Raw genomic sequence first — 20533 nt, 5'->3', positions numbered from 1 at the left:
CTGCTGTAGATTTTACTCACATCCTGAGTCATAAATGCGGCCACTTTTACAGGATTTTTTGGGGAAGTATCTCTCAGAGGAGGAGCTGTGAGAACCCTGTGACTTTCAAACCTTCATACATTATGCAACACAATGATATTTTACAATTGCAAAACAAAATAAAATATCTTGAGCAAGTAGGAATAGTTTGGTATTTATTCTCTACTTCCTCTTTCTAAACTTACTAATCTTTTCCCATATCAAGTCTGACTTTCTCATTTTTGTTTTCTGCTTTCAAAGAAAATTATCACTATTTATTTTTGCCAAGTTATTTGATGAAAACTATCTGTTATTATAATCATAACTAGTTATTCACATCAAGATATTTTTCACATCAAGTTTTGCTGTGTGCAGAAGATTTTATGTTCTATGTCCTGTGTGCATATTTTCAAAGAATGTTGATATGTGCATAGCATAATGGAAAGGCCATAATGTCTGTGGAAGGGAGCTCTGAGGTTTAATGTTAGCATGGTCACTTACAGAGTCAATGTTGGCAAAACATGACCTCTTGGTTTCAGTTAAAGGAGAGTGAGAAGTATTATCAGTGCCAAATATAACAAACCATGTAAACTTAAAAACTCAGTGGCATTGAGGCAGTTCCAACTCATAGACACATGATAGGACGAGTAGAATGCCCTTTTTGGTTTCTGGGATCCTGTAATTCTTTTTTTTAATAATCATTTTATTGGGGCCTTGTACAACTCTTATCACATCCATCCATTCTCTCAAGCACATTTGTACATTTGTTTCCCTCATCATTCTCAAAACATTAATTTGCTTTCTGTTTGAGCCCTTGGTATCAGCTCCTCATTTTCCCCCTCCCTTCCCACTCCCCTCTCCCTCATGAACCCTTCATAATTTATAAATTATTATTTTGTCATATCTTACACTGTCCGACGTCTCCCTTCACCCACTTTTCTATTGTCTATCCCGCAGGGAGGAGGTTATATGTAGATCCTTGTAATTGGTTCCCCCTTTCCACTCCACCCTCCCTCTACCCTCCTGGTATCGCCACTCTCAGCACTGGTCCTGAAGGGATCATCTGCCCTGGATTCCCTGTGTTTCCAGTTCCTATCTGTATCAGTATACATCCTCTGGTCTAGCCTGATTTGGGATCATGATAGTGGGGTGGGGGTGAGTGGGAGAGGAAGCATTTAGGAACTAGAGGAAAGTTATATGTTTCATCGTTGCCACATTGCACCCTGACTGGCTCATCTCCTCCCCATTACCCTTCTGTAATGGGTTGTCCAGTTGCCTACAGATGGGTTTTGGGTCCCCACTCCGCACTCCCCCTCACTATTACTGGATATCACTGGACTATTAAATCTATTATTCCAAGTTTTAAAAATACTTTTATCATTAATTAGGTGAAGTTTTAGAGAAAAAAATCAAGTTTTCATTCAACAATCCATATATATTTTGTTTCATGTCATGGATTGCGATACCTACAATGTAATAAAACCCATCCTACCTGCTCCTTTCTCCATTCTTCTTTTTCTAACCATTCTGAACTTCGTCCTTGGGTCAATGCTGCCTTTTTTATTTTATAAGCTTCATTAGTCTAGGAGAGGTGTACTTCTCTGTTGTTTACCTCTCTGTCTGCTGTTTGGCTGAAAATTGAGACACTGAGGTGAGTGTATTGTGAGACCTGAAAATAACTGAAGGACATAGTCTTGTTGGTTCCACCAGTACCTATCAAACCAGTAAACTTGCTCCCTTTTGTTTTATTATGCATTTTGGTTTTGTTCCACATTTTTCTTCCATTCCACCAAAGACTTTCTAATATAATCCCTTTGAAAGCACTTGGTAGTGATAGCAGGGCACCATCTAGTTCTTCCTGTCTAAGAGTCATGGAGACTGATGTTTTCCTGGTCCATTAGTCAATTGGACTATTGCTGTGCCTCTTTGATTTTCCTTAAGACAAGAAGAGAACAGTCGATCTTAGATGGTGGCTCACAAGCTTTTCAGACCTCAGTTACTACTCACCAAAGCAGGATGTATAACATTACCTTTCTAGAGAATGTTCTGCCATTAAAGCTTGGTGTCCTTCAAGACTATGATCCCGAGCCACAAGCCCAGCAACTCCTTCCCCAAAGTGTTTGATCATGCCTAAAAAGTTTCATAAAACTGCCTCCTGCATACTCCAGCATATTCATGAATATATTCACAGCACAGATACACATGCCCTTGTCAAACCAATATATAACCCTAGGTATATCCCCATCTCCCTCCCACATCTATTCCATATACGTTTCTATCCATGCATCTACTCGTTCTACTCTTGCCTGTTAGCATCAAATCAATTTCAACTCATAGTGAGCTTCCAGGTCAGAATAGAACTGCTCCCTAGGTTTCTGAGGCAGTAAGTCCTTATGGGAGCAGGAAGGCTCGACTTTGTCCCACAGAGTGGCTGGTGTGTTGGAACTGCAGACCTAGTGGTTAGGAGACCAATAGGAAAATAACTAAACCACCAAGGCTCCTTGCATTTTCTCAGGATTATTGCAGGATTGTGTGTATAATAGCATTTACTTATTACTCTGTTGTCTTTAACTCTTGCACTCTTCTCAATATCTTCCTCTGCCAGTATCATTCTTTGCCAACTTCCCTCTTATTATATATTGTCATCCTCTTCATCCAAGTTAATGTGTGCCTGCCTTCCAGCCATGAACTTACTCTCCTTTCTCTTCCCACCCCTGGTGATCATCAAAGAATCTTTCTTTCAGTATTAAAACCTTTTCTTGAATTTTTATAATAGTGATCTCATAAAATATGTGTCCTTTTGGACTGACAGCTTCATTCAGCATAATGCCCCCCAAGTTTACTCATGCTATGAGACGTTTTGCAGTTTCATCATTATTCTTTAATGTTACACAGATTCCATTGTGTATATATACCATAGCTTACTTGTCCAATTTTCAATTGATTTACAAATTCATGTTGTTTCCAACTTTTTGATATTGTGAACAGTGCTGCAATGAATTTAAGTGTGTATATATCTATTCAAAGCACAATTCTTATTTCTCTAGGATATAGAGCACATAGAGAGATTGTTGGGTCATATGGTATTTTTATATCTAACGTTTTGAGAAAGCACCGTGCCATTTTCCTCAGTGCTTGCACCAAATTGCAAGCCCACAAGCAGTGTATGAGGGTTCCGGTTTCTCCATACCTTTGCTAGCATTTGATATTTTCTGTTTGTTTTGTTAATTGAATGCTCCTAATACTGGGGTGAGGTGATATCTTATTAACATTTTTATTCTAATCTCTAGAATATCTAATGATTGTCAGTATTTCTCCATATGTTTGAAGGTTATTTGAAGGTCTTTGGTGGACTGTCGGTTCATGCCTACATGTTAAATGTTGAGCGTGCATGACCTATTTCTCCTCCTCTGTCCTTGGTTTAAAAAATAATACTCTAAAAGCTGACCGGCCTGTTGATACTTTTGGGGGGTATAAAATTGGATCCAGTCTTCCTGAATATTCTTGAATTTCTAGGGAGATGGCATGTTGTCGTGGCTAGGTGCTGAGTTGGTTCCAACTGATAGCAACTCTATGTACAACAGAATGGAATACTGCCCAGTCCTGTGCCATCCTCACAATGGTTTCTATGTTTGGACCCATTATGGTAGCCACTGTGTTAATCCATCTTACGAAGGACCTTCGTCTTTTTTGCTGCTCCTCTGCTTTATGGAGCATTTCCCCCTTCTCCGGGGACTGATCTCTCCAGACATATAAGATGAAGTGTCGCCATCCTTGTTTCTAAGGACCATTCCTAAGGACCATTCTGGCTGTAGTTCATCCAAGACAGATTTGTTTGTTCTTTTAGTAGCCCGTGGTACTTTCCAGATTCTTCACCAGCACCACAAATCAAATGTGTTGGTTCTTTTTCGATCTTCCTTATCCAGGGTCTAACTTTCACATGCACATGAGGTGATTGAAAAGATTGTGTCTTGGGTCAGGTACATCTTAGCCCTTAGAGCAATTGCTCTGCTTTTCAACACTCTAAATAGGTGTTGTGCAGCAGGTTAACCTAATGCAATGCATCATTTTGCCTCTTGACCATTGCTTCTATGAGCATTGACTGTGGATCCAAGCAACACTGGACAACTTTAATTTTCCTTGATTTATCATAATATTGGTCCAATTGTGAGCATTTTTTTTTACGTTGAGTCATAATCCATCCTGAAGAGTTCATGGAATCTCCATGGCACGGTTCTTCTATCTTCATCAGCAAGTGCTTCATGTTCTCCTCACTTTCAGCAAGCAAGTCAATGTCACCTACTTGTTAATAAACCATTTTCCAATCCTGATGTCAGCTTTTTCTTTAGATAATCAAGCTTCTCAGATTATTTGCTCAGTATACAGATAGAATAAATATGGTGAAAGGATACAACCCTAATGCACACCTTTCCTGATTTTAAATAATACAACATCCCCTTCTCTATTCACATAACTGCCTCAATACATATACAGGTTTTCCATGACCACAATGAAGTATTCTGGAATTCCCATGCTTCTCAAGTTCCCCACAGTTTTTTAAAAAATGATTTACACAGTTGAATACTTGGCATAGTCAATGAAATATAAGTAAATATCTTTCTGGTATTCTCTACTTTCAGCCACATGCCAATCTGACATCAGCAATGAAATCCCTTATTTCACATCCTAGTTTGAATCCAACCTGAGCCACTGGTTAGTGTACTGATGCAACCATTGCTGAATGATCTTCATTTTACTTGTATGTGACATCAATGGTATTTTTCTATAATTTGAGCAGTTTGCTGAGTCACATTTCCTTGGAATGGGTACAAATATGGATCTCTTCCAATCAGTTGTCCAAGTAGTTGTCTTCCAGATTTCCCAGCATAGATCAATAAGTGCTTCCAGTGATTCATCAGCTGTTTGAAACATTGCAATCGATACTCCAGTACTTCCTGAAAACTTGTCTTTGGCTAATGTCTTCAATGCACCTTGAACTTCTTCATTCAGTATCAGTAGTTCATGCTCATATGGTACCTCTTGCCTTAGTGGAATACCAACTAGTTCTTTTTGGTACAATGACTCTGTGTGCTCTTTTAATCTTCTTTTGATGCACCCTGCATCACTCAATATTTTGCCTATAGAATCTTTAAATATTGAACTTAAGGATGAAATTAAAAAAAAACATTTTAAAATCATTTTATTGGGGGCTCATACAGCTCTTATACATCTATTTCCTCAAGCACATTTGTACATTTGTTGCCATCATCATGTTCAAAACATTTTCTTTGTACTTGAACCCTTGGTATCAGCTCCTCATTTTTTCCCATCCTTCCCTCCCCCACCCTCCGTCCCTCATGGACCCTTGTAATGTATAAATTATTATTATTTTTTCTTGTCTTACACTGAAAGATGTCTCCATTGACCCACTTTTCTGTCGTCTGTCCCCCTGGGAAGGGATTATATGTAGATCATTGTAATCATTTTCCCTTTTCTTTCCCTAGCTTTGCCTTACCCTCCTGTTATTGCTATCTGTCCTGGATTCCCTGTGTTTCCAGCTCTTATCTGTACCTGTGTACATGCTCTAGTCTAGCCAGATTTGTAAGGTAGAGTTGGGGTCATGATACTGGGTGGGAGGAGGCATTAAAGAACTAGAGGAAAGTTGTATGTTTAATCGGTGCTATACTGCACCCTGACTGGCTTGTCTCCTCCTTGTGACCCTTCTGTAAGTGGATGGCCAATTGCCTACAGAAGGGCTTTGGGGCTCTACTCCACATTCTCCCTCATTCACATTGATATCTTCTTTTTGTTTTGAGTCTTTGATACCTGATACGTGATCCCTTTGACACCTCTTGATCACACAGCCTGGTGTGTTTCTTCCATGTGGACTTTGTTGCTTCTCAGCTAGGTGGCTGCTTGTTTATCTTCAAGCCTTTATGACTCCAGATGCTCTATCTATTCATAGACCAGCACCATCAGCTTTCTTCACCACATTTGCGTATGCACCCATTTTGTCTTCAGCTATCGTGTTGGGAAGCTAAGCATCATGGAATGCCAGGTTATTAGAACAAAGTGTTCTTGTGCTGAGGGAGGACTTGAATAGAGGCCCAATGTCCATCTGCTACCTTGATACTTAACATATAAATATATGTACATAGATATATTTCTCTATAATTATATATAAATATATTTACATATGTACATACCTGTATTTAGACATCTGTAAGGGCCCCTTGCTTCCTAGTTCTTTACTCTATTTTCTTTTACTTTCCACTTGTCGCACTATCATGTTTGGCCTTCAGAGAATAAAATTTTTATTGCATTCTTTCAGTTTAAGATATGCTGAGTATGTTCTTGGTTTTCTAATTCTATGTCTTTGCAGATTTCATTGTAACATTTTACTTTATCTTCTTGAACTACCCTTTGAAATTTCCTGTCTACTTCATTGACTTCATCATTTCTTGCATGTCCCTTACCTACTCTATGATTAAGTGCTAGTTTCAGAGTCTCTTCTGACATACACTTTGTATGATATTCTTGATATCCCCAGATTGTCTGTTATTAGTGCTCAATACATCAAATATATTTTGTGATATTCTTGAAATGCAGGCAGGATAGGCTTCAGGTGGTAACTTGGCTCTTGTGGACAGATAAGCAGTGGATGATCTGCTGCTGCACAGTCAGTCCCTGACCTGGTTTTAGATGCTGACATTGAACATCTCCATCGCCTCTTCCTAAAGATATAGTCAATTTGATTTCTATGTTTTCCATCTGGAGAAGCCCATGTGTACAGTTACCTTCTGTGTTTTTGAAAAAAAGTATTTGCTATGAACAAGTTGTTGGTTTGAAAAATTCTGTGTCCAGGCCCTGTTTTCCAACTGCTGTTCCTTCCTCCTTGTTTCCAATTTTTGCATTATAATCTCCAATAATTACCAATGCATCTTGATTACATTTGATCAATTTCACACCGAAGCTGTTAGGAGAATCCTTCAATATCTTCATCACTGGCATATCATTATGTTGAATTTGATAGGATTATATCTATCCTAATTCTAGGAAAACCAATCAATACAATTATTATTCTTATTCATGCACCAACCACTGAAGCTTTCAGAGACAGGCTGGATTTAGAAGAGGACATGGATCAGTGGATGACGTTGCTGAAAGCACTTGATACCCGAAAGATATTTACTACTTGTGTTTTATCAACTCTGCCAAGTTAGTCAACTATGTGGCTAATAGCAAGAGAGTCTTGTGAAGAATGGGAACACCAGAACATTTTATTGTGTTCATGTGAAATTTGTACATGGACCAAGATACACTTGTGAGTATAGAGCAATGGAGACATCATAGTTTAAAATCAGGAATGGTATGTGTGAGAGGGTTGCACCCATCCCATTTTCCATTGTGATTTCATGTGTTTGCAGTCTCACTAGCTGTGTAGGAGGGTTCTAATCTAGCCAGCAAATGATATACACTGGCTGTTCAGTGTCCTGTACTTGAAATGCTTTTGCCAAACTGGGGCACTGGAAGAGTGCTTTCTATGAATGTCAAGTCTCATCATTGGATCTCAGTTTAAATATCATATTTTAAGAGGCCATGTATAATTATCCCCAGTAACATTCTGTCTATTTTCTGCCACTGGACTCTACTTGTTGTTTGAAATGGCACTTATTACAGACTATAATTACTTTAATAACTAATGTCCTTACTTATTTCCAAGCTGTAGTACAAGGCTATAAGGTCAGTGCTGGAATATATTTTTCCTGTTTTTTTGGTTGTTGTTAATTATTTTATCTTCAGTTTATAGTGTAATAACTGGAACAAAATATATGCTCAATAAATTTAAAAAGTTGAAATAGGATTTTCAGTTGGTTATTGCTTCTACACTGGAAGAAAAACATTTAACAATATTTAAATACACAACACATTTAGTATTTAATAAAAGAGAAAGAAAAACTGGCTATGTCAAAGTGGGGATAAAAGTAATTAAATTTATATTTACTGGAAAAAAGTAATTGGAGTAAGAGTTTATACTTCAGTGAAAATAATCTGATGATGATTCTGAAACTAGTTTTCTTTACCTTGTTATAAGTTCTAACGCTACTTATTTGATTGACCTAAAAGCACTTTTACATATCAATATTCTTTCAAAGTGTTGGTGAAAATCCAAGTGAATTTAATTAAGCAGGTGTTGGACACATTCCAATGACAGAGCTCACTGATAAGCCTTGCAGTTAAAGAGGATAAAATGCCCAATGATTCTTGCCCCTGTCGGGTAGAAGACACTATCCTTTTATGGACTTATTCATCTATTTTACGAGATTCTTGGATAGCCTTGAAGCATGATAGGAAACAGGCATAAGAATGCTAGTTTGAAATTTCAAGCTCAATTAGCTTGTGCCTTATCAACTTTCTCACAACTAGTGTAATTTTATCAACACATTGGGGGGAGGACAAAAATTCTAGATGGCAACTTTTCTCTTTTGATGTGTTGTCACTTTTTCATGGAGACATAGGATTTGTTTGCCTCTTCGAAAAATTGTCCCAGCAATGGAAACTTTTAATTTTCCTATTTGCATCATTGAGTTCATTTACAATAGATCTTAATGCAAGTAATACTACTTTTGGGGGGCATATTTAGAAGAACCTGTGACAAAAATGGACAGGCTTAGCTATAGGAAATCAAATTTATTCTGAAGGAAGTATTCAGCTTTCGGCTGTCTCTGGTCATTCTGTATTGGAAGAGAGATTTCCATATCGGTCAGTTAAAAAGCCCTCAGATTGTGAACAAGGCTCCAAAGGTAAGACTAACAGATAAGAGTGGAAACCAGGGTTTGCAACTACATGGCTTTGTTTATTCTTTGGTAAATAATATGGTTTGAGTTATACAAATTTCGTAAGTTCAAGAAACTGTTGTTGGCAGCAACAAGGCATTTGAATCAATCCAATTCAAATTCTAATCCATTTCTGCTGTCTAAAAACATGTGGATTTGAGAAAATGAAATGTAAGACTTCTGAAATGTCTATTAGGTAGTTAAAATATTAGCTAGAAAGTTGGAGAGAGTAAGGGAATGAAGACACAAAATTAGGGTGTTTTAGTTTTTATTCATCATAAAACGGAGGAGAGTCTCACCAAAGACACCAGGAAGTAAGTTTCAGTGGTCAGTGGTAAATCTATGCTAGTCACCTTTCGTCTATAACCCTCCTTTCATAAATTGTTCTATCAACTTTGATTATTTACATTATTTTAGGTGGGTGTTGTTAAAGAACCCAAAGGTTGGAAGATTGTACTAACTAGTTGATCTATAGAAGAAATATGTGGCAGTCAGTTTTTGTAAAGAATTACAGTATGGAGCAGCCTTTGGGACAGTTCTGTTCTTTCCTACAGGGTCACCATGAGTTGAAATGGAGTTAATGGCAGTGGGTGTAGGTGCTTGTCAAGTGTTTCTTTTTCTGTCACCTTTTCTTTTTCTGTCTTCTTTTCTTTAAACCTTAGCTAAAGCATTTCTTTCCCTGGGAAGCCCTTCCTGATCCCACATTGATTTAAACGTGTCTACACAATACAACCTTAGGATCCTGAAAATTTAATTGTAATGATACTTATTGCATTGGTCTGTGATCATCTGACCACGTCACCATATATCATATCAGAAGGGTGAGGAACTTTGTCTCATATCTCAATATCAGTGAACAAACTCAAACTGAACTCACTGCCAATGAGTCAATACAGGCTCACAGCAATCTTGTAACACAGGGTAGAACTGCTCATATGGGCTTCTGCAGCTGTAATTATTCGTGGGAGAGGAACCTCTCTAACAGAGCAGCTGATGGTTTTGAACTACTAACCTTGCAGTTAATAGCTGAACTATGCCATTAGGGCCTGACATGAATAGACGCACCTAGCACATTTTGTGAGAATGGCACAGGATCGGGCAATGTTTCTGCTATTCGTTAGGAGTCTGAAGAAATTTAACAGTACCTAACAACAACAACAACAACAACAACAACACACATTTAATTAAATGAAAAAAATGATAATACATGAAAAATGTCTTGTTTTGTAGGTAATATCTGGAGTGAGCAGCTATAAAAGAATAGATGGAAACGAGAAATAATGTGACTCATTTTGTCCTCCTGGGACTCACTCAGAATCCGAAGGAACAGAAAGTTCTTTTCGTTCTCTTCTTGCTCTTCTACATTTTGACCATGGTTGGCAACCTGCTCATTGTTGTAACTGTCACTTTCAGTAAGGCCCTGGACACACCCATGTACTTCTTTCTTGGAAGCTTGTCATTTATGGATGTTATTTATTCATCATCCATCTCACCTAAGTTGATAGCAGACTTGTTCTTTGGGAAAACGACCATATCCTTCCAATCCTGCATGATTCAGCTCTTTACAGAACACTTCTTTGGTGGCTCAGAGGTTTTTCTTCTATTGGTGATGGCCTATGACCGCTATGTGGCTATCTGTAAGCCCTTGCATTATTTGGTTATAATGAGGCAATGGGTGTGTGTTGTGCTGCTGATAGTGTCTTGGGTTGGAGGGTTTCTTCACTCAGTCATTCAACTTAGCTCTCTCTATGGACTCCCATTCTGTGGCCCCAATATCATAGATCATTTTTTCTGTGACATGTACCCCCTGTTGAAACTTGTCTGTACTGACACTTATGTCATTGGCTTCTTAGTTGCAGCTAACGGAGGAGTCATATGCACTATTGTGTTTCTGCTCTTACTCATTTCTTATGGTGTGATCTTGCGCTCCCTAAAGAACCTGAGTCAGGAAGGGAGGAGGAAAGCTCTCTCTACTTGTGGCTCCCACATCACTGTGGTGGTCTTCTTCTTTGTCCCCTGCATTTTCATGTACGCAAGACCTGCAAGGACTTTCCCCATTGACAAATCACTGAGTGTGTTTTATACAGTCATAACTCCTATGCTGAACCCTCTAATCTACACGCTGAGAAACTCCGAGATGACAAATGCTATGCAGAAGCTCTGGGGTAAGAAATGACTTCAAATGAGAAATGCAACAACACAAAGTGGCTTCATTCTTTACATGGAGATGAAAAGAAGACCTTTGCTTGTGGTTTCAAAGTCAACTGAACATATACGTCAAAAGCATCGAGACGCTCACATGTATGTATTTTGAGAGAAAGCCCAGGCAGAAAATGAATGCTGACTATAAGAATATTTCACCAAGCTTTTTGTATTGTACATTTGATTTTCAATCTATACCATATTGTCTGAATAAGGACTTTTGATCTATACCATATTGCCTAAATGAGGATCTATACCAAATTGTCTGAATTTTCCAATTGCAAAGCAAATAAGCAGTAGTCTAGGTATTTAGGGATATTGGGGGTATTTATTTTCACTTCCTCTTTCTGAACTTGGTAATCATCTGCCAGATTAGGTCTGGCTTGTTCTTTTCCATTTTTTCCCAGCCTCCTAAAAGAAATGCCTATCATTCTTTCTTGGTGAGTTTTTGAACTGAACTTATTTATCTTAACTAGGTATTCGCAGAGAGGCACATTTTCATTGTTCTGCTCATGTAAAAGCTTTTAAGTGTTATTTCTTTTTGCATTTGAATAATTTAGAGGAATGGTTAAAAGCACTAGTTTGTCACTTACAGTTTGAAATGGACAAAACACAACCTCATGTAGCTGCAGTTAAAGGGTAACGACAGAATTAAAGCCAGGATGAATAAAATACTCTTCATAAAGCTTTTCATCTGAACTAATTGTTCAATAAAGCTGAACTATTATAAATATTATTTGTTATGTGAGTCTCTGAAGTCATACTAAAACTACTCAAAAGGCTCCATTTCCCCCAAATATAGAAGCAAGGATCCATAATCCCCCTGCCAGTCCTATGATGAACACTCTGAAAGAGTACTGTACTGTCTTGGTCAGAGGTCTATGGGGGGTCTGCAATTGGATCCCACCTCCTCAACTATTTCTTAATCTTGCTTTCCTGATTTTCGGATTTCCATTTTTGTGTGTGCCTTTAAGGGCTTGTAGTTCGTACACCTATATGTTTCATATTCTTTTGACAAGTTTGCTATGAACCTGAAGCCAACACAGGAGCCAGACTATAAACATACTAACAACAAAGGGATATATTTCTTCTGAGCGTGTGTTTCAGTGATTAAGAGCAGGTTCTGGTTTGAATGTGATCTGGGAAAGTTATCCAACCCTTTCACGTCACATTCTCTTCATCTATAAAATGGTTGATAATAGTAACTAGCTCATAATATTGATGGGATCAATTAAATGCATGACTGTAGGTAAATCATTTATAATTCTGCCTGACCCATAGTAAACACTGTGGAAGTGTTCTTTCAAAAAGGGAAAAAATATTGCTGGACCACTTCCTCTTTGGGGAAGACTTTGACTGGCATCTTTTCTAGACTCAGCAGCATCCTCATTTTGTCTGGGTCAGAACCCTGTCCCCAGTGCCTTAAGCTGAAAAAGGTCCCTTGTATGACTATGCAGCTTATTTGTTTATTTATTTATCTATCAATTCATTTATTTACAGTTGCTTATTGAGATTTAGAGTCCTTATTCGGCTCTATCAGTCTTAAACGTCAGCATTTTGGATGATGTCCTAGAATTTGGAGCGCTGGAGTCAACCAAGGTATGATTGATTGCCAGTTTACTAGGAATGTAAGGTAACGTTCTGAAGGTGCAATGGGTTAATGGTCAGCTGCTAACCTAAAGGTCTGCAGTTCAAGCCCACTCTGTGGAGCTCTGTAAGAGTTAAAAGACTTGGTGATCTGCTCCCATAAAGACTAAAGAAAAAACAAACCATTCTGAGAAATTCAGAGATTTAAAAAAATGCTATGAAAATATTTTGGAAAAGAGTAAGTATCTCACTGCCATTGAGTCATTGTCAATTCAGAGCAACACTTAGACGGCAGGGTAAAATTGCCCCTGGGAGTTTCCAAGACTCTTCATCAGAGTAGAAAGCCTTGTTTTAATCTCTCAGAGTGGCTGGCGGTTTTGAAATGCTGACCTTGCAGTTAGTAGCCCAACACATAGCCACCATGCCTTACGAGTAAGTATATTAGGTTGTAAATAAATGTCTCATCCACCACAAAGTCATTTGGCTTTATGGCACATCTCCTTCTTTGGGTCTCGGAAACCTTGAATCTGGTATATTTTCTCTTTCCTTGAAAACATTTATTTATTAAGCCTATAATTAAATAATTAACTATATGATTGGATTGTTAATCATTGTATCTTGTAGGACATAAGCTCTAAAATATCTTGCTTATCACTGCATCTAGAAGAATTTAATGCAGAAGAATAGGGGGTCAATAAATAAAGTGCAATGAAATAAATGAGATTTTTATATAGTCACACTGATTTTAAAAAATATATAAACATAATATGTATTAATTTATTACTAAACTTGTTTTTATTTAGTAGAAAAAGTATTGTCATTTATGTCCATTCTCTTTATCATAAAAGCTAAAATATTTATTGCTACATAGGTTACCATCTTTTAAAAAAATCTTTTTATTGGGGGTTCTTATAGCTCTTCTAACAGTCCATACATGCATTATGTCAAGCACATTTGTACATTTGTTGCCATCATCCTTTCAAAACTTTTCTTTCTACTTGAGGCCTTGGTAATGGCTCCTCGTTTTTCCCTTCCCCCTCCTACACTCATGAATTCTTGATAAATAATTATTATTTTCATATCTTACACCATCTGCTGTCTCCCTTCACACATGCTTCTGTTGTTCGTCACTCTGGATGGGGGTGAGTTATAGGTTGATCATTGCAATCAGTTCCCTCTTTCTCTCCGCACTTTCCCCCTACCTTCATGGTATCCTTACTCCCATTATTGTTCCTGAGGGGGCGTCTATCTGTCCTGGATTCAGTGTGTTGAGAGCTCTTATATGAACCAGTGTACATGCTCTGGTCTAGCTGGATTTGTAAGGTAGAACTGGGGCCATGAAGTGGGGGGAGGGGGAAGCATTAAAGAACTAGAGGAATGTTGCATATTTCGTTGATGCTATGCTGCATCGTGGCTGGCTCATCCCTTCTTTGTTCCCTTCTGTGAGGGGATGTCTAAGTATCTACAGATGGGCTTTGGGTCTCCACTCCATTCCCCCTCATTAGCCTCTATATGATTGTTCGTTTTGGGTCTTCTGATGCCTGATACCTGATCCTGTTGACACCTCATGATCACACAGGCTGATGCGCTTCTTCCATGCGGGCTTTGTTGCTTCCCAGGTAGATGGCCGCTTGTTTATCTTCAACCCTTTTAAGACCCCATCTTAATTCAGTTTCTGTCCCATCACATGGAATTTGAACACACGTAATATTTTTTAATTCAAAACAATGAAAAAAAGAAACTAAATGGAAATCACACAAAACAGTACAAAGTAAAAAACACATCTCCTATCCATCTCTTATGGTAGTTTCCTAGTGCTCCACCCAAGAATCCAACATTGTACCCAGTTTCTTAATATTATTCAAGAAATTATGTTTAGAAGATAGAATCATATTTCTATGTAAATATGTGTATTTGTATTTGTGGAAAATATGCTTTTTACTACTCGACTTTTTGCAGATATTTCCAGTACATACACATAACTCATTTTCAGTTTTCTTCCTCTCTATAAGACAGTGATGTGCGTAAGGTTGGTGCCTTCCAGTGCAATAACTCATAGTGTCACTTCTCTATGGATCTCCTCTCGTACCAGATCATTCAGTCTTTAGTAAACTACGCTTTTGTAAAAACTATTTAATTGCCATATGTATTTTTAAGCAACATTCATTTGCTAACCAATTTAACTATGGTAATCTGTGATAAATATAGCTACAAATGGTTTCAGTGTACTATTTCTTACACTATGTAAGTACTAAGAAAAACCAGTTTTCTAAATTCTTCCTCATTGATTTACAACATTTTTAATTATAACAATATTAGTAACTGAGTAGAGGATTCTTTTAACTATTCTATTTATTTCCTTTCATTCCCAATTCATTCTCTAAAGAAGTTGCTATGAGTTAGAAATGACACTGTGACAATCTGTGAGTTTTTCTCATGGAAGTTATTCATATAGATTCACAAATACTATAGGTCCTACATTATTGCTTCTAATGCACCAAAAAATTAGAAAAATCATCCAATATAAAATGAACCACATCAATGAAAACAACAGTATGTGGTTGTAGCAAGTGCAAATGAAATCATGTGACTCAATGTTGTGAGTTAGAACCGCAAAAACATTTTTCATAAGTGCAGCATATATTTACCAATACACTTATAAATCTAAAACGTTATGATAGTTTACTCTTTGAGCCTTCTAATGATCTGGTCTAAGCTGTTCTTATTATCCAACTACATTGACACTTCAAATCATCTGCTGTCACCTGCACTTGCTACAAGCGCACAGTTTTCTCTCATAGTTGAGGTGTTGTAATACTCGCTGATTTTGTCAAATTTTCTGGTGTTTTTGCATCAATATTGTGGTCAGTAATTTTGAAAAACCTATATAATTAAAAAAAAATTTTTGAGAATGAAGAAGAAAGTAAAGGAAAAGAGAGGGAACAATAAAAAAGGCTTCTACTCAGTTACTAATACTAATGTGATTGTCAATTTGTAAATCAATGTAGAAAGATTTTAGAAACCCACTTTCCTTAGTGTTCATATAATCTAAGACATATTGAATTTAAGCAAAATTATATCACATATTGTCATATAATGTGATTAAAACAAAATCATTATTAAAGACTACATATTATCTGTTGTGGGATGAATCCATCCCACTGCTGACACCATGAGAATTAACATAAATAACGATACTTTCTATTAAAAATGGCTTAGGTATAAACTAACTAATATAATGCATAATTTACTTAAAATCAGTGTGATAATTTTATGTCACACAGAAGCAAGATATCTCAAATTGAGTTAGATGTATATGCACTGGGATAGAAAGATTTGCAAGATGTTGAGTAGTAAAAATGCAAATTTTATTCACAGATATAAATACACATAGTGACATATAAATATGTTTCTATCTTTAAAGATCATTTTTGAATACTATTAAGAAACTGGGTATCATAATTATCCCTGGAGTGGAGCACTGGTAGACTACACTAAGAAATGGACAGAGATGTATTTTTTATTGTATACCATTCTGTATGATTTCCATTTTTACCAATTACTATCGTTACCATCTGGATTTTTTTTCCCTTAAATGTAGAGGAGCCACATGTTTTCAAAAGCCCAAATGGTGCAATGGAAGTTGAATAAAGAGGACTGCCTTCTAGCAATATGTACTTAAACTGGTGAAATAAGGAGAATGAACATAAATGACAATGCTTTCTATTAAGAAGCACATTGGCTTAGAAATAAATTAGCTACAATACTTCCAAAATTATTAAAAATAATTGTAATGGCATCAGAAAACCCAAATACAAGAGGTTCAGGAATATTCAAGATGGTTGGATTCAATTCCAGCTCCTTCGATCTACTCAGCCAGTAAGCGTTCTGAGTCCTCATCAAAGGAAGAGCAGATACCTTTTGGATTATCCCTTCTTTATTTGCAGAGTGGGGTTGGGGATGGATTTGGTTGTGTAGTTTTACTATAATTTCAGAGAGTACCATGCCAGATGGTGCTTATGCTTTTAGTAGTTACGATTGATTGGACATTCAGTACATAAGATGATCTTCATAAGGGCTATTATATTTGTCTCTGCTTTAACTTTGCTTGCAACTAAATAATGTTTTTTTTTTCCCAATGCTAAGTGGCAAAACTAATATTTGTAACCATTCTTCTAGATTACAAATACATATAAGAAATGATACATAAAATCTTCTCCACCTAGCAAAACCATGTAAGCTTGTCTCTACAGTGAATGATTAGTTATGATAAAGAACTTAAAATCCAAAATATGCACAAAAACAAATGCTGGGCTTTTCTCTTTGGGAGCGGAAAAAGGAACATAATAAATCAGACCTGATGTGGCATATGATTCGCAAGTACAGAGATTGAAAGTGGGAATAAATACCACAAATATCCTTATTTGCCTAGATATTGTATATTTGCTTTGTATTGCAGGACTTGTGAAGATTTGAGAATTCCACGGTTCTCAACAGCTTCTATTTTGAAAGATGCTTCCCATGGAAATTTCTTACAAGATGGCCCCATTAATGGTGGAAGATGTGAACATAAAATGAGTTTGTAGACCTCTTGATCCATAAAAATCTGGGTATTTTGTTTAAAATTCATATATGCAGAAATAACTCCACTACCACTGAAGTAGGATGTCTAAAGCCATGTATTATGAATGTATGTTTCTTTTAATTGGGGGCTTGTACAACTCTTATCGCAATCCATACATACATCCATTTTGTCAAGCACATTTGTACATTTGTTTTCATCATCATTCTCAAAACATTTGCTTTCCCTTGGTATCAGCTCCTCATTTTCCCCCTCCCTCCCTCCCTGCTCTCCCTTCCCTAATGAACCCTTGATAATTTATAAATTATTATTATTTTGTCATATCTCACACTGCCTGACGTCTCCCTTCACCCACTTTACTCTTGTCCATCCCCCAGGGAGGGGGTTATATGTAGATCCTTGTAATCAGTTCCCCCTTTCTACCCTACCTTCCCTCCACCCTCCTGGTATCTCCACTCTCACCACTGGTCCTGAGGGGTTCACCTGTCCTGTATTCCTTGTCTTTCCAGTTCCTATCTGCACCAGTATACATCCTCTGGCCCAGCCAGGTTTGTAAGGTAGAAGTGGGATCATGATAGTGGGTGGGGGTGGGGGGGAGGAAGCATATGGGCCTTGGGTCCCCACCCTGCACTCACCCTCATTCACAATGATATGGGTTTTTTTGTTCTTTGTTGCTTTATACCTGATCCCTTCGACACCTCATGATCACACAGGCTGGTATGCTTCTTCCATGTGGGCTTTGTTGCTTCTGGGCTAGATGGCTGCTTGTTTACCTTCAAGCCTTTAAGACCCCAGATGCTATATCTCTCAATACCCAGACACCATGTACATTTTAACAACACTCCCTCATTCAGACAATAATCTATCAATTGAAAACCAAATTGACAACAAATAAATTTAAATGAGATATTCTCATAGGATAATTAATTTCCTGCTGGAATTTTCCTCAAAGGCTTTACATATCAACATCTAAGTGCTATTGACAAATAGTGTTAACCTGACTTCAAAGCAGGAAAACACCTTCCCCATTTACAGTATGGTATCATTTTATGTTGTTGCAATTACTTCTCATTTGATGTCATTTTTACCCCAGAGCTCCTGCATATCATTTCTTTTCTCTGAATTTCTCAGAGTGCAGATTAAGGGATTCAACTTAAGGGTTATGACAGTATAGAACCTACTCAATGATTTGTGAATGGGAAGAGTCTTACTTAGCAGCTCTTGCACACATGAAAATACAGGGGGAAAGAAGGCTACCACAAACATGTGGGGCCACAAGTGGAGAGGGTTTTCTTCTCTCTTCCTGACTAAGGTTCTTTAAGGAGCACAAGATAACACCATAAGAAATGAGTATGAGAAGAAACACAAAGGTGCAGATTACTGCTCATCAGTTCCCACTCAAACCAAAACTAAATTCACTACCATCAAGTCAATGTTGACTCATAGTGACCCCCAGTTGGATTTATGTTTATGAGTGGAGAACTCCCAGTCTTTCTCTTGTGGAGCTGCTGGTTTCAAACTGCCGACCATGTGGATCACAGCCCAACTCACAACCACTACATCACCAATATAGCCAATGACATAAGTGTCAGTAGAGACAAGTTTCAATAGGTGGTAAATGGCACCTAAAAAGTGAGCGATGACATTGGGACCACAGAATGGGAGTCCATAAAGAGAGCTAAGTGGAATGACAGAGTGAAAAAAATCCTCCAACTCTAGACACCATCAGCAGCAAAACACACACCCATTGCCTCATAGTAACCTCATAGTGCAAGGGATTTCAGAAGGCAATGTGGTCACAGGCCATCACCAATAGAGGCATCTCACCCACCAACAAGGTGTTTTGTAAAAAGCTGAAACATACAGGATTAGAAGGATGTGATCTTTTTCCCAAAGTAGAAGTCTGCTGTCAACTTGGGTGGGATGGATCATGAATAAATAACATTCATAAATCAAAAACTTCCAAGAAAGAAGTTCATGGGCATGTCCAGGGCCATACTGAAAGTGACAGTCACAGCAATGAGCAGGTTGCCAGCCATGGTCAAAATGTAGATGAGCAAGAATGGAATGAAAAGGACCTTCTGCTCCTTTCGATTCTGAATCAGCCCCAGGAGGACAAAATAAGTGACATTGTTCCTTGTCTCCATCTTATTTTATTTTATTTTATTTTATAGGTAATCACAATAGATATAAGAAGCCATTTACCTGTAAAATAGTGAAAATTACTTAATGTATTATAGTATTTTAATTTAATTTTTCATTCAACTAAAATATGTTAGGAGGATTTATTTATGTCAGACTGTGACAGATATTGAGATATCCTGCTGAAAAAGAGAAAGTTCCTTACGAATACTGGTATGATATTTAAGGATGTGGTCATGCTATAATAAATCAATGTGATAAGTGTCATTACCATTAAATTCATATAATACCAAGGTTAGGTAGCGTAGGGACATCTAAATCAAACTAGGATCAGAAATGGCTTCCCAGAGAAAGCAATGCTTTGGCTAAGTTTTAAAGGAGCAGTGATAGAACAAGAAAGGATAGGAAGAGACTTTCATGAAACATCTGTTATGTATGAAGTCACAAAATATAGCACATGACAACTACCTAAACCCACTGTCATAGGCTAAGTTATAGCTCATAGCACCCTATAGGACAGAGCAAACCTGCCCCATAAGTTTGCCAAAACGTACATCTTTATGAAAGCAGACTTCCACATTTTTCATCCTCAGAACAACTGGTGGGTGCACTCTGCCAGCCTTTTGGTTAGAAGCCAACTGCTTTAAAAACCACTGTGTAAGGTCATTTAAATAGTCAAAATTGGTAGAACAATTGGTGAAATGAATATTACAGACAAAACTTCACCACCCTAGGTTTACCACCTAACCCAAGCAAAGGCACAAGAAGCAGTGCTCATTTTTATGGTCTATAAATGCTAAAACACCCCAATTTTGTGTCTTCAATCCCTGTCTCTCTCCTACTTTTCAAAGGTATATTTCAACAATGAAATAGAGATTTCCAGTACAATATCAACTTAATATTTATTTTAAATATGTTCAATATTCTACATGAAATCTGCTCTTTGGTAGGAGTTGCCCCTCACACTTGAAGTATCACAGTTCATGTTGTTCAGACCAAACATCTCAGTGTCCTCAAAGCTTTAGTCTTGTTTGATAACTTATTACTTTCTGAACTGATAGGAACCCTGGCGTCTAGTGGTTACACATTAAACTGCTGACAGCAAGGTCAGCAGTTTGAAACCACCATCCAATCCACAGGAGAAAGATGGGGATTTCCAGTCCCA

At 37.5% G+C, this 20533-nt stretch overlaps 2 protein-coding genes and 1 pseudogene across 2 annotated transcripts in view; 2 read left to right on the top strand and 1 right to left on the bottom strand.

Moving 5' to 3' along the window:
- Nucleotides 1-3413, top strand: part of LOC101641223 (olfactory receptor 4C12-like) — a 4718-nt gene extending 1305 nt beyond the window's left edge. Inside the window, exon 2 of the mRNA XM_004708459.1 lies at nucleotides 3349-3413. Within this exon, the coding sequence (XP_004708516.1) occupies nucleotides 3349-3413 (65 nt within the window). The remainder of the gene's footprint in view (nucleotides 1-3348) is intronic.
- Nucleotides 3414-10119: 6706 nt separating this feature from the next.
- LOC101653994 (olfactory receptor 4A47) lies at nucleotides 10120-11031 on the top strand. Its single transcript, XM_004708374.4, has one exon. The coding sequence runs from the start codon at nucleotides 10120-10122 to the stop codon at nucleotides 11029-11031; it is 912 nt and encodes a 303-aa protein (XP_004708431.3).
- A 7263-nt stretch (nucleotides 11032-18294) lies between these two features.
- On the bottom strand, nucleotides 18295-18997 carry LOC101641538 (annotated as a pseudogene).
- Nucleotides 18998-20533: the final 1536 nt, after the last annotated feature.

This window comes from Echinops telfairi, unplaced genomic scaffold, assembly GCF_000313985.2.
Source record: "Echinops telfairi isolate 266 unplaced genomic scaffold, ASM31398v2 ScPeMD7_60;HRSCAF=208, whole genome shotgun sequence".
Lineage (NCBI taxonomy): Eukaryota > Metazoa > Chordata > Mammalia > Afrosoricida > Tenrecidae > Echinops > Echinops telfairi.
This window is presented reverse-complemented; position numbering and strand designations above follow the sequence as displayed.

Excerpts from the sequence above, each read along its gene's own strand:
- LOC101653994 (XM_004708374.4), top strand. The coding sequence starts at position 10,120 with ATGGAAACGAGAAATAATGTGACTCATTTTGTCCTCCTGGGACTCACT.